Source organism: Amblyraja radiata, chromosome 31, assembly GCF_010909765.2.
Source record: "Amblyraja radiata isolate CabotCenter1 chromosome 31, sAmbRad1.1.pri, whole genome shotgun sequence".
NCBI lineage: Eukaryota > Metazoa > Chordata > Chondrichthyes > Rajiformes > Rajidae > Amblyraja > Amblyraja radiata.
The window spans coordinates 5,831,869-5,847,121 of NC_045986.1; the positions used below are offsets into that span (position 1 = coordinate 5,831,869).

A 15,253-nucleotide genomic window follows, 5' to 3' on the forward strand; every position below is an offset into this window, starting at 1 on the left:
CCAGCATCTGCAACTCCTTGTGTCTCCTTTGCAACCTGCCAATAACTCAGTTTAGCACCAAAAGTGATCCCATCCATCACAAAGGGGGGCAAATACAGAGCAGATCAGTGGTGCAGCACTAGAGCTGCTGCCTCACAGCACCAGAGACCCAAGTTTGATCCTGACCTCTGTGTGGAGTTTGCACCTTCTCCCCGTGACCCTGTGGGTTTTTTCGGATGCTCCAGTTTCATCCCACTTCCCAAAAACATGCAGGTTTGTAGGTTAATTGGCTTCTGTAATTTGTCCCTGGTGTGTAGTATGGGCCTGTACTAAAGTACGGTCGGCACAAACTTGGTGGGCCGAAGGGCCTGTTCTCACGCTGTATCTCTAAGCTAAACTAAATATTTTGTTGGTTTGCTGTTATTGAGGTTGTTGGTCGCAAGTTTATACAGGAATCAGTTTCTGCCTCTGGAGTCAAATGTCACAGACTCAACCACTGTAGCAGGGTGTTCACTTCTCTGGACTGGAGAAGGGGTTTCTGCTCTAAATAAGTGTCCTGGAGGATGTGTGTACAAAGTCCGATTCACCTCGAAACTGGACCAATGTGGAAAAATAGCTTGCTCAAGTGCTCACCGGGCTGATCACGAGGAATGGCTGCTTAAAATGGGGGGGCAAATATTAACTATTGTTCATACGAGAGCATCTCATGTCAATAACATCAATAAAAGAGAACAATGAAGTGAGTAATTTTTTTTAGGAACTAATAAGCATCTTTTATCAAGCTTATTTGATGCTTTTCTTGGATTATTTTTTGATTAAAAATTCCTCTGAACTTCTCAGCCCCGTCAATATTTTAACAAATTTAATATGAGCAGACACTTATTTCTGAGAGAAGGATGTTTTTGGATTATGTTTACGTTCATTCATTTTTACAAGATTCTACCCTTACTTGGAATTATGTGAGCAAGTACAAAAAGCAATGGAGTTTGGAATTCCTGTGCAATCGGCAAGCAAATGGAAGTAATTTAAAGGCCAAAAACAAAACTCCAAAAAGTCAGAGAAAAGAGCAAGAAACAAAAAGCTACAAGCTGATATTTCAAGCTCCATATATGTCTGAATAATAAATTAATTATTAATTATTTGACAAGTCTTTACATGGGGCAACAGGAAAAAAGGATTCCAGTTGAACTGTAGTGACAGCTGCCTGATGTGTGTTTTGTTAATAGTCTAAAATAAGTGGATGTTGCAAGTCCTTACCTGGTTGTTTCTCTTCTTATCCCCACCCCTTTCCCTCTCTAGTCCCAGTTTAATTTGCTAAACAGCAGCATGGATCAGAGTATCACCAACCGTGCATCTTCTGCCAGCCCTTACAACTCAGAGCACACATCGAATGTCCCAACTCCATCTCCCTACTCACAGCCGAGCTCGACGTTCGACACGATGTCGCCTGCTCCAGCCATCCCCTCCAACACAGACTATCCAGGACCACACTTATTTGAAGTCACTTTTCAACAATCAAGCACTGCAAAATCAGCAACATGGACTGTAAGTCTGCTCTTTCATTTCGTTCATCAAGATATAATGTTAAGTAAAACCTTTGAAAATAATCTGATGCTTATTAATTCACTAGCAACAACAAAATAAATGTGATAAATGTCTTTTGTGATATTTTCTTTGTTCCTTCTTCCTCTTTTATTTATCCATGCACAAGTTAGGTTATCTAAATGTGATTTGCAGCTGATATTTTATTGAATGATCAAGTTAATTCAATTTCTAAAGTTGGTATTCTGTTCAAATGGTATTGTTGCTTTTGGTGTGTCTCTGTGCGTCCCACTAAATTGCCGGACACCAAATGTTTGTCTTTGTAACAGAAATTACTTCAGACTGTATCCTGATGAGAAATGAAATGGAATGAAACATTTCCATAATTCAAAAACTTTTCCAGCTAAAATGTTTGCACTTCCTCCAATGAAAAAGTCAAAGTGCTTTTATTTGTGTAAATTGGTTTTCGCACTAGTCTGCAGATTTCATGTTTTTTTTACTGCCTTTATATATGTTAAAGATTATGTCTTGCAGTAAGACGTGACTGAACATGCTCACAATCCAAGCACATGTTGGATGTTGCTTGTGTTATCTCCTGGAGGGAGATGTTCAGACTTGCTGCAGACGAACAAGCATCCTGTCCAACAGTAGGAGAAACACGGCTCCCTGTCTGCTGGTAACCAACGGGATAATTAGTGTTTTTCTCAAGTGCAATTTAAAATTTACTGCTCTTCCTTGTCTGTAAAAGGACTCACCACAATGTAAAGAGTGAGAAGGCAGGCAGGCTGCTCACTGGGTTTCTGTGGGTGGCAGCAGTTAACTCCAGCAAAAGCTGAAGATGATGACTTTTATTAAAGTTGGAACGACATCATTGATTTAACTGTTTCAGCTCCTATTCGTTGCATTTACATTGAGATCAGGCAGAAACCAAGTCTAGTTGGCGGTACCATGATGTTAAGACAAGTGTCTTGTTCGGAACCACACCTGCACTGTAGTGATACGGTTAATTACCCACCCCAGCACATTGTGGTCCCCACAGCATCAGCATTGCTGAAGCAGTCTCTGCTGTTGGATCTTAACTTCTGATAGTGGGAAGTTCCAAACAGGAACATAACACTGTAGACCCATACTGAGCAACTAAGAATTCAGACATCTTGCTCTCTAAACCCACACTTCCCTTCACTTCTATCTGGGAAAATAGGTATTGGCTTCCAAAATGTTCCTGAATCCTTATCCCCACTTCTTTGGGTGGTTTCTGCTGATGTCGACAGCACTAACACTTTACAAAGCTTTTACGCATTGCAGCCCAAAAACTTTAAGGATACAAGGCGAAGGCACAGAACATGTCTATTTATATGAATCGGAGGTGAATCCTGTTAACCTTACCCTACCTTATACCCAGCTTCATGGCAGATTGTTAATACTGGCAAATTAAGCCATAATATAGCATTTAGCTCATAATATAGCTCACATAATGAAAACATTCATGACAAAATGGGACTTGCTTTGTGAACGTTGGATGTCATCTATTGAGATTGTTTGGGGACCAGGACATTAGAACAGATAATTCTGCCAATACCATTGGCATTGTAATACGCATTTCAGTTGCTTCATCAACATTCTCTCAATTTCCAAACCTGAGGAATTCTAGCATTGATGAAATAGTCAGGAAAACGGTTGTGGTTTGTTGATTGGCTCCTCCTGGACATTGCAGCAAGTTTCTGTTCACATGGCCCCATTGTAAATGTTTTGATGTTGTGCAGCTGAGGTCTTAATGCATGTCCATGTTTTGCACAATCCTGACCCTGGAGGCAGAGTTTCCTATACTGTACCCCTGAGAGGTAACATGCACCTGATGAGCCACGTTATTGCCGAATGTAACATTAAACAGGGAACAAACACACAACATTTGAGGTGGGAGTCTGACTCATGTCATGTCTCATATGGTCACTTATAACTTGTACTGTTATAATATTGAAATGTGCAGATGAAAAGCTGTGGCCCATAGCTCAGGATGTCAACTAGATTGAACATTTTAAAAGAGAAAACCGGTAAAATTGATGCTTGATGCTGTCCATTGGGTATAATATGGTTAAAAGGCATGAGGTGTTCCATGGCTTGGAGGCCCTGATGAATAATGCATGATATTAAGATCATAACTTTTTCTCTCAGAATAAAAATGTCAAAGATTGGAGGGAAGACCTTTAAGGTGAGAGGGGCAAAATTTATACGAGATGTGTGGGGCAGATTATTTTACACAGGTGGTGGTGCCTGAAACACGTCAAGTCACATAAACATGGAAACATAGCAGGAGGAGGCCATTCGGCCCTTCGAGCCTGCACCGCCATTCATTGTGATCATAGCTGATGATCCACAATCAGTAAACCATGCCTGCCTTCTCCCCATATCCCTTGATTCCACTAGCCCCTAGAGCTCTATCTAATGCCCCTGTCCCACTTAGGAAACCTGAACGGAAACCTCTGGAGATTTTGCACCCCACCCAAGGTTTCTGTGCGGTTGCCGGAGGTTCCAGGAGGTTATTGTCAGTCTCCCTACCTGCTTCCACTACCTGCAACCTCCGGGAACCGCAGGGAGGGGCGCAAACCTCCGGGAACCGTAGGGAGGGGAGCTGGGACAACTACTGCAGTTGTACAGGGTCTTGGTGAGACCACACCTGGAGTATTGCGTACAGTTTTGGTCTCCTAATCTGAGAAAAGACATTCTTGCCATAGAGGGAGTACAGAGAAGGTTCACCAGACTGATTCCTGGGATGTCAGAACTTTCATATGAAGAAAGACTGGATAGACTCGGCTTGTACTCGCTAGAATTTAGAAGACTGAGGGGGATCTTATAGAAACTTACAAAATTCTTAAGCGGTTGGACAGGCTAGATGCAGGAAGATTGTCCCCGATCCCTTGGGGAAGTCCAGAACAAGGGGTCACAGTTTAAGGATAAGGGGGAAATCTTTTAGGACCGAGATGAGAAAAACATTTTTCACACAGAGAGTGGTGAATCTCTGGAATTCTCTGCCACAGAAGGTAGTTGAGGCCAGTTCATTGGCTGTATTTAAGAGGGAGTTAGATGTGGCCCTTGTGGCTAAAGGGATCAGGGGGTATGGAGAGAAGGCAGGTACAGGATACTGAGTTGGATGATTAGCCATGATCATATTGAATGGCGGTGCAGGTTCGAAGGGCCGAATGGCCTACTCCTGCACATAATTTCTATGTTTCTATGTTTCTATAACTCTCTTTTAAATGCATTCAGTGAATTGGCCTCTACTGCCTTCTGTGGTAGAGAATTCCACAAATGCACAACTCTCTGGGTGAAAATGTTTTTTCTCATCTCAGTTTTAAATGGCCTCCCCTTCATTGTTAGACTGTGGCCCCTGGTTCTGGACTCCCCTATCATTGGGAGCATTTTTCCTGCATCTAGCTTGCCCAGTCCTTTTATAATGTCATACATTTCTATAAGATTCAAGATTCAAGATTCAAGAGAGTTTATTGTCATGTGTCCCTGATAGGACAATGAAATTCTTGCTTTGCTTCAGCACAACAGAACATAGTAGGCATGACTACAGAAATGATCATATATAAAAAATACTAATATAATAGATGTATGGAGATCTGCTAATCCAGTTGGAAGGGAATACTCGTTTTACTCTTCGGTACATAAAACTTATTCAAGAATTGATTATTTTTTAGTGGATATGAAATTAATGCCATATACAAACAATCCAACATACCACATTAGTAGTATCTCAGATCACTCTCCGTTGACATTTTCAGTAAAATTTGAGGGAATGCCGGGTAAAAACCTTTTTGGAGGTTTAATACACATATTTTAAATGACGTGCAAGGCTATCAATATTTAAAACAACAAATTAAAAAAAATTTCAATACAAATGATACACCAGGTACTTCGCCTTCTTTATTATGGGAAACTTTTAAGGCATTTATGAGAGGAATTATAATTTCATATCAAAGTTTTCAAAATAAAAAGAATAAGACAGAACAAATGTTGTTAGAACAAGAAATCAGAGAGTTAGAGTTAGATAATGCTAAAGATTCCACGACAGATAAACACAATAAGATAATATTACTGAAATTTAAACTTAATCGAATTTTATCGGCAAAAGTAATAAGACTATTCCAAATTACTAAACAGGAACATTTTGAGTTTGGTGACAAACCACATAAGCTTTTAGCTCGCCAATTGAAAAAACAAGAAAAGGAAAATACTATAACCAAAATTAAATCAGAGAAAGGTGAATTACTAATACTAGCTAAAGATATTAATAATAGATTTGCTCAATTTTACCAAAACTTATATACATCTAAAATTAAAATAGAAGGTAGTAAAATTTAAAAAAACTGTAATCTTCCAATACTGGACCTTTTGGAACAAGAGGAACTTGGAGCTCAAATTACAATCAAAGAAATAGGTGAAACAATAAAATCATTGAAAAATGGTAAGAAACCGGGACCAGATGGTTTTAGTAATGAATTTTATTAAATAAATCATGAGATAACGACCCCTTATTTATTTAATTTATACTCACATGCTTTTAAAGAAAAAAACTACCTGAAACACTAACAGAATCAACTATTACGCTTATTCCAAAAAAAGATAAAGATTTAGATATTCCAAAAAAAGATAAAGATTTAGATATTCCAAAAAAAGATAAAGATTTAGATATTCCAAAAAAAGATAAAGATTTAGAAGATCCGGGCTCATACAGAGCTATATCACTTTTAAATACAGATCAGAAAATCTTAGGAAAGACTTTAGCAAGAAGATTAAGCAAATATATTAGTAATTTGATAAACCCTGATCAAACGGGGTTTATACCCATTTAATAATTTGAGACGTCTGTTTAATATAATGTACTCGCATAAAGTAGAGGAAGAAGATATATCAATTATTTCTTTGGATGCAGAGAAAGCATTTGATCAGGTAGAGTGGCAATACTTATATAAAGTACTACAAAAATTTAATATGGGAGAGAATTTTATAACATGGGTAAAATTGTTGTATGATAAACCGATGGCAAGAATTTTAACTAACAACATTTATCTCAAAAATTTCAACTATCAAGGGGTAATAGGCAGGGATATGCACTATCACCCCTGCTATTTGCCCTTATGATAGAACTCCTGGCTGAAAGTATAAGAATTCATCCGAATATTCAGGGCTATAATACCAGGGACAAAGAATAAAATCTCATTATATGCAGACGATATACTTTTATATATTACAAAGTCACAAACGAGCATACCAAATTTATTAAACTTAATAGAGGAATTTGGGTCTTTTTCTGGATATAGAATAAACTGGAATAAAAGTGAAATGAAGACATTAAAACCTCAAGAACCTACACACTTATTGAAGTTCCCCTTTAAAATCGCAACAGAAAAATTTAAATATTTGGGTATTCAGATTACTAGAAAATATAAAGCATTATTCAATGCTAATTTCATACCTTTATTAAATATACCTAATACGCTGATTAAATTTTGGAAAACACTTCCTTTATCATTATTAGGTAGAATAAATGCAATAAAAATGATCTTCTACCACAATTACTATACCTATTTCAGTCTGTACCGGTATATATACCAAAATATTTTTAAAAAAATTAGACTCTAATATTACTAATTTTATTTGGGACTATAGATCACATAGAATTACAAAAAAACACTTATGTAAACCAAAGGTGGTCAGGGGACTTTCACTTCCAATTTTTATGTATTATTACTGGGCAGTGCATATTAAGAATATAATTTATTGGCTGGATAGTTCTACCCAACAGACAGAATGGATAAAAATGGAGAAAGAGGATTGTCATCCTTGTAATATAGCAACGATCCTCTTCTCCCCGAAAAAACTGAATAACACAATATATAAGAAGAACCCAATTATATATGGTACAATAAGAATTTGGAAACAAATAAAATTATCTTTAAAACTAAGAAATTTATCATTGTTAATGCCAATAGCGAATAACCCTTTATTTAAACCATCTCTTATTGATAAAACATATAACCAATGGGAAAGTCTCGGAAATTAGAAGGATCGGGGATATGTACGAAATGGGAAACCTACTATCATTCCAACAATTACAATTAAAATTTAAACTGAATATTATTTTAAATATCTTCAGATTTGCGATTTCATGAAAAAATATATACAAGGATATCAAAAAATAACTCCTGAATTATTGGAAGAAGCAATGAATATTGAAGCTGACTCACAAAAATTAATATCATATTTATATAATAGTATTCTAAATATAGACCTACCATCGACAGAGGTACTTAGAGAAGACTGGGAACAGGGAACTAATGATAAAAATTACGAAGGTTACATGGGAAAAGTATTTGATATATATTCACAAATGTTCGATTAATGTAAGACATAATCTAATTCAATTAAAAATTTTACATAGATTATATTATTCAAAAACAAGATTGAACAAATGTTATCCAAACATATCCCCCATTTGTGATAAATGTCTATCCCAAAACGCAACTATAACACACTCCTTAGTCTCCCTGCACAAAACTTTATAGATTTTGGATTGATATTTTCGAAATATTTACAAAATTATTCAAGATAAGAATGGAACCTAATACTGAAATGATTATATTTGGAGTAATGGAAGATGGGAATAAATTGAACACATCTCAAATTTTTTTTTTTAACTATGGTTTAATAATAGCAAAAAAATTAATACTTAAATTTTGGAAAAATACATCAATACCAACGCTTAAAATGTGGATTGCAAATATGTTGGACACCGCACATCTTGATGAAATGCGATTTCTCCTAATGGATAAATCAGACGATTTCATAACGAGTTGGTCTCCATTTGTCGTCTTCTTGGAATCGTATGGTGCAACACAATTGTAGAAACTAACTGTTTCAGGACTGGACAAGGGTTGGTCAAGATTATAAACGATGATCTTTTTTTTACTTCTATTTTTTTTCTTTTTTTTTCTTTCTTTATGTCTTATTCTCTTTTTTATATTTTCTTTTCCTCAACTTTCTTCACTCATTCGTCTTTCTTCTTTTTCTTCACACACTATATATCTCACGCTTTTCTATCCTTTACTATCTAATTTCTTTTTCTTATTCTAATCTTTCTTTAATATAACAAAAAAAAATAAGAAGCTGTACATAAAATGTATTATGCAAATATATATTAGGCACTTTGGTGCTATATGATTGTACTTACTTCTAATAAAATAAAATATTTAAATTAAAAAAACTGATCAGTGAGTCCATATACCATTATATAAATATATACACACATGAATAAATAAACCGATAAACGAAAAGTGCAAATAAACAGATAATGGGCTATTAATGTTCAGAGTTTTGTCCGAGCCGAGTTTAATAGCTGTGGGGAAGTAGCTATTCCTGAACCTGGTCGTTGCAGTCTTCAGGCTCCTGTACCTTCTACCTGAAGGTAGTGGGGTGATGAATCTAAATTCCAGTGAATACAAGCCCACTCTTTCCAATCTTTCCTCATATGGCAGTCCCGCCATCCCGGGGATTAACCTCGTGAACCTACACTGCACTGTCTCAATAGGAAGGATGTCCTTCTTCAAATTAGGGTTCCTGGGGTGGTGGGGAGGCAAATACGATAGTGCCCTTTAAGCAGCTTTTAGATAGGCACATGGATAGCAGAGAATGGAGGGATATGGATCATGTACAGGCAGATTAAATGAGTTTGTCTTGGCACATGTTTGGAACAGGCACTGTGGATTGAAGGGCCAGTTTCTATGCTATTCTTTTCTATGTTCTGGAATAAAGTATCAAAAGTACTGATTTTCATGCAGTGAGGAACTTATGAAATGATTTATTTGGAGCATGAATGGAAGAGACAACCTAAGAAGCCCTTGTGAAGACCAGTAGAGTTGACCTGGTGCCTAGATTTGGAGTATGGAACAGACAGTTCCCATATTGGGTTCACTTTTTGTGGTGAGTTAAATGTAAAGCACGAACAATGATGAGAATGGTTGTTGATGCCCACATCCTTTGATTGGGGAAAGTGAAATTTGTCCATGGTTCCCAAGCAGGATCACCGTCTAATGACACTGAGTGAAAAGGAACCTGTGTTACCTTGGAATTGAGATTTCTCAATTGACATTATTATAATCTATGTTAACAGTGGCGCAGCGGTAGTTAACATAGCGCTTACAGCCTTACAGCGAATGCAGCGCCAGAAACCAAAGGTATCAAAGGTCAAAGGTATTTTATTGGTCACATTCACATACACCTAGGTGTAGAGAAGTGAAATGCTTCTTGCCATTTTGCAGCACATAAAGAAGGAATACAGACATAACATTAATAAGAATTTTAAACATAAAGAACATCCCCCCACAATGGTTCCCATTATGAGGGAAGGCACAAAGTCCAGTCCCCAACCCCAGTTCACCCATAGTCGGGCCCATTGAGGCCTCCGCAGTTGCCTCTACGGAGGCCCGATGTTCCAGGCCGTTCTCGCCGGGTGATGTTGCTCCGGCGTCGGGAGAGTCCTCTCAGCGGCTTGGGATACCTGGAACGGCCGCTTCCGTACTGGAGGCCGCGGCTTCCAAAGCCAACAAGGCCGCGCCGGTTGGAGCTCCACACTGGCAATCTCATCTAGAGATCCCAGGCTCCCGGTGTAAAGTTCAGCGCCGCCACCCGCAGCTGATCGCTCCACAGTCCCGCAGCTCCGCGATGTTTTCCTCAGCGAACTTCAGCTCACCGGAGCTCCAGCGCGGTGACCCGGGCATGGCATCGCCCGCTCCACGATAGCGCTCCAGCGCTGTGCCGCGGCCGAAGCCGAGGTTCTGGGCAGTCCCCGACAGGAAACGCCGCTCCAGGCCTGCTGGTAGGCCGCGAGGACGGGTTGAAGCTGCAGCCCGGAGTAAAGCTGCCTCTCCGACCAGGTAGGGACCCTGAAAGGTAGTTTCCCCCTTCCCCACCCCCCACATAAAAAAGTCTAGACCTCCAAACAAAACACTTAACTAACTAATATAAAAAATAAAAAGATGAAAAGACAGACAGCTGCTGGCTGGGCAGCCGTGCACAGGACAGCGCCCCCTACAAACCCAGGTTCGATCCCGACTACAGGTGCAGTCTGTACGGAGTTTGTACGTTCTCCCCGTGACCCCGTGGATTTTCTCCGAGATCTTCGGTTTCCTCCCACACTCCAAAGACATACAGAGGTATCTAGGTTAATTAGCTTGATAAATGTAAAAAATGTCCCTATTGGGTGTAGGATAGTGTTAATATGTGGGGATCGCTGGTCGGCACGGACCCGGTGGGCTGAAGGGCCTGTTTCTACACTGTAGCTCTAAACTAAACTAAACCCACTTAAAGAAGTGAGTTTAAACATTAAGAACATAAGAAATGGGAGCAGGAGAAGGCCATTTGATGTTCATAAATTCATATGTTGTAGGAACAGAATTAGGCCATTCAGCCCATCAAGTCTACTCCGCCGTTCAATCTTGGCTGATCTATCTTTCCCTCTCAACCCCATTCTCCTGCCTTCTCCCCATAACCCTTGATACCCTCACCAATCAAGAACCTATCAATCTCCACCTTTGAAATATCTCTTGACTTGGGCTTCCACCGCCTTCTGTGGCAATGAATTCCACAGATTCACAACCCACTGATTAAAGAAACTCCTCCTCATTTTCTTTCTAAAGGTACGTTCTTTTATTCTGAGGCTCTGGCCTCTGGTCCTAGACTCTCCCAATAGTGGAAGCATTCTCTCCACATCCACTCTATCCAGGCCTTTCACTATTCAATAATAGTGACCCAATTGACCCTTTGAAAATACTCCACCATTCATCAAGAGCTTGGCTGATCATCTCACTCATTTGTGCGCTTTATCCATATTTTTTGATTTCATTAATATCTAGACATATATTGATCTGTTTTGAATGAAATCGGTGCTTCAGTCTCCACTGCCCTCTGGGATAGAAAATTCCAAAGATACAGCACTTTCTTTTTGAAGAACCCTCTTCTGTTCTCCGTCTGAAATGACTTGCTGTTCAATTTTAGACTGAAACCCTTGGATTTAGTATCCTCAGCCAGAACCATCTTCACTATCTACAAAACCACTCACTTTTGTATCATCAGCAAACTTGCTAAGCTTGTCCTGTATGTTCTCATCCAATCATTGATGTAGATGACAAACAGTAACAGGCCCAGCACCGAACCCTGAGGCACACCACCAGTCACAGGCCTCTAGTCCGAGAAGCAACCTTCCACCATCACCCTCTGCTTCCTTCCATGAAGCCAATTTGCTATCCATTCAGCTATCTCTCCTTGGATCCCATGTGATCTAACCTTCCAGAGCAGACTACCATGTGGAACCTTGTCGAATGCCTTACTGCAGTCCATGTACACAACATCTACAGCTCTGCCCTCATCGACCTTTTGGTCACGCCTTCAAAAAAATCAATCAGATTTGTGAGACACGACCTCCAACGTACAAAACCATGCTGACTATCCCTAATCAGCCCTTGCCCATCCAAATGCCTATATAACCTATCCCTCAGTAACTTTCCAACTACAGATGTTGAGCTCACCGGCCTATACTGCCCTACTTTGACAAAAGGAAGCAACTGACAGAAAGGCATTTTCTTGGAAATGAGGAAAACGTGTTTTTCTTTCAGCTCTCTGTGATGGAATTTCTTACTTCTCTGGTATAAATATTTTCAAATTGTACTCATAGAAGACTTACTTTGTTCACCATTGTGTAGAGCATATCTCAAATACCCTAAAACAAGCAATAACTCAATTTTGACAAAATTGTCAGTTGCTTCCTTGTCAAATTAGGGCAGCCCTTCTTGAAAAGAGACACAACATTTGCCACCCTCCAGTTATCCGGCACCTCTCCTGTATTTAAGGACGACTCGTAAATTTCAACCAATTTCCTCTCTAGTTTCCCGCAATGTTCTCTGATATATCTGATCAGGTCCCGGAGATTTGTCTACCTTAATACACGACAGTACTTTCAGTGCTTCTTCGATGGTAACACTGACTGCTCTCATGACACTTCCATTGACTGCCCCAAGTTCCTCCATCCTATTGTCTTTCTTACTCATTGAGGCCCTTGCCCATTTCCTGTGGCTCCACAGAGAGGTGACCGCTTTGAATCCTGAGAGGTCCCACTCTCTCACTAGTTACCCTTTTCCCCCTTATGCCCCTGTCCCACAGGCGATTTTTTAGGCAACTACAGGTGACTAAGCTGTTGCCACAAGGTCGCCGGGGTGTCGCATGAGTTGTCTCCCCAGTTGCCCAAAGATTCGTAGCGTTTTTCTTTTCGCCGCTGGATTTTGAAATGTTCAAAACTTTTCTGCGACAGTCGGCAACAGCTGGCTTGTCGTAGGTTGTCGCTGGTGCTCACTTCGGTGAATTCCATTGGCGACTACCTACGTCAACCTACGTCAACAGGCGACAGGTACCGGTGACTGAATTGTCTTACCTTGTCGTAGCTTGTCGCGGGTGGACATAGTTTGTCGTAGGTGTGTTCGCAGGTGGATGTAGGTTGTCATAAGTTGTCGTAGGTGTGGTCGTAGGTGGACGTCTTAATGGGTCGACGGTTGTCGGTAGCTTGCCATAGCTGGATATCAACTGGGTGGTAGGTTATTGTGGACTATCTTAAACCTAATCGAACTGTGGTCACTGGTCCCAAAAGGCTTCTCCGCACACACTTCATTAACTTGCCCTTCCCAATTTCCCGATACTAGATCCAGCGTTGCCCTCTCACGTGTGGGGGCCTCTACATACTGCTTAAGAAAACTCTCCTGAACACTTTTGAGGAATTGCACCCCATTTACATACTATGAGTTTTCCAGTCTATATTGGGAAAGTTAAAATCCCTCACTACAACAACCTTATTTGACCTGCAGCTGTCTGCAATCTCCCGGCACATTTATTCTTCTAATTCCCGTTGATTATTCTGGGATCTGTACTACACACCCAACATCCCTTTCTTGTTCCTCAGCTCCACCCATATCCCCCCCCCCCCCCCACCCCCCCCACACCCTCCTCTTTTTCTGTCTCTCCTGAAGCTCTTGTACCCCAGAACATTGAGCTGCCAGTCCTGCCCATCCCTTAATCAGTCTATAAAATTCCTGCACGTGCACATCTCTGAAGATCTTTCCTGGTCCGAGAACGCTGATGCTATTATTAAGAAAGCACATCAGCGCCTCTACTTCCTAAGAAGATTACGGAGACTCGGTATGTCAAGGAGGACTCTCTCTAACTTCTACAGGTAGTAAACACTGCCTAGTCCATCATCGGCTCTGACCTCCCTTCCATCAAGGGGATCTATCGCAGTCGCTGCCTCAAAAAGGCTTGCAGCATCATTAAGGACCCACACCATCCTGGCCACACACTCATCACCCCACTACCTTCAGGTAGAATGTACAGGAGCCTGAAGACTGCAACGACCAGGTTCAGGAATAGCTACTTCCCCACAGCCATCAGGTTATTAAACTTGGCTCGGACAAAACTCTGAACATTAATAGCCTATTATCTGTTATTTGCACTTTATCAGTTTATTTATTCATGTGTGTATATATTTATACAATGGTATATGGCCACACTGATCTGTTCTGTAGTCATGCCAACTATGTTCTGTTGTTCTGAAGCAAAGCAAGAATTTCATTGTCCTATCAGGGACACATGACAATAAACTCTCTTGAATCTTGATAAGTAAGCATGTAGGTACAGCAGACAGTGAAGAAAGCAAATGGCATGTTGGCCTTTATAACAAGAGGAGTCGAGTATAGGAGCAAAGAGGTCCTTCTGCAATTGTACAGGGCCCTAGTGAACCCACACCTGGAGTATTGTGTGCAGTTTTGGTCCCCTAATTTGAGGTAGGACATTCTTGCTATTGAGGGAGTGCAGCGTAGGTTTGCAAGGTTAATTCCCTGGATGGTGGGACTGTCATATGCTCAGAGAATGGAGTGGCTGGCTTGTACACTCTGGAGTTTAGAAGGATGAGAGGGTATCTTATTGAAACATATAAGATTGTTAAGGGTTTGGACACGCTAGAGGCAGGAAACATGTTCCCGATGTTGGGAGAGTCCAGAAGCAGGGGCCACAGTTTAAGAATAAGGGGTAAGCCATTTAGAACAGAGACAAGGAAACACTTTTTCTCACAGTTGTGAGTCTGTGGAATTCTCTGCCTCAGAGGGTGGTGGAGGCCGGTTCAAATTCAAGACTCAAGTCAAGAGTTTATTGTCATGTGTCCCAGATAGGACAATGAAATTCTTGCTTTGCTTCAGCACAACAGAATATAGTAGGCATGAACACAGAACAGATCAGTGTGTCCATATACCATTGAATAAATACATACACACATGAATAAATAAAACAGATAAAGTGCAAATAAACAGATAATGGGCTATTTACTTCGGAGTCACGTGAGTGACTACATGAAGACCCCGTCCAGCACGCATGCGCGACATAGCGTCTCACGCAGTGCACAGCGACGGACGGGAGTACGAGCTCTCCCACAACAATTTGAAAATGGACCTTCAGGTAAGCAAATCTTAATCTGAGGACATGGTGTTTTCGAGACCCTGTTCTGCTTTATTTTTAAATAGGAATGGAACAGGGAAAACACCAAGGAAGATCGTTCCCGTCGGACTGCAATGGACCAGGAGGGTTCCAGCAGTGGGGGACGACCGGCGGCACCTGGACCGCACAACGCTGTGGTCCA

The 15,253-nt window shown here is 40.5% G+C and overlaps 1 protein-coding gene across 2 annotated transcripts in view; it reads left to right on the top strand.

The window, feature by feature from the left end:
- The window catches only part of tp73 (tumor protein p73), a 258,574-nt gene that overhangs the window by 160,649 nt on the left and 82,672 nt on the right, over positions 1 to 15,253 (top strand). For both annotated transcript variants that reach the window (XM_033048498.1, XM_033048499.1), the window contains exon 3: positions 1,279 to 1,524. In XM_033048498.1, coding sequence (XP_032904389.1) covers positions 1,279 to 1,524 — 246 coding nt within the window. The remainder of the gene's footprint in view (positions 1 to 1,278; positions 1,525 to 15,253) is intronic.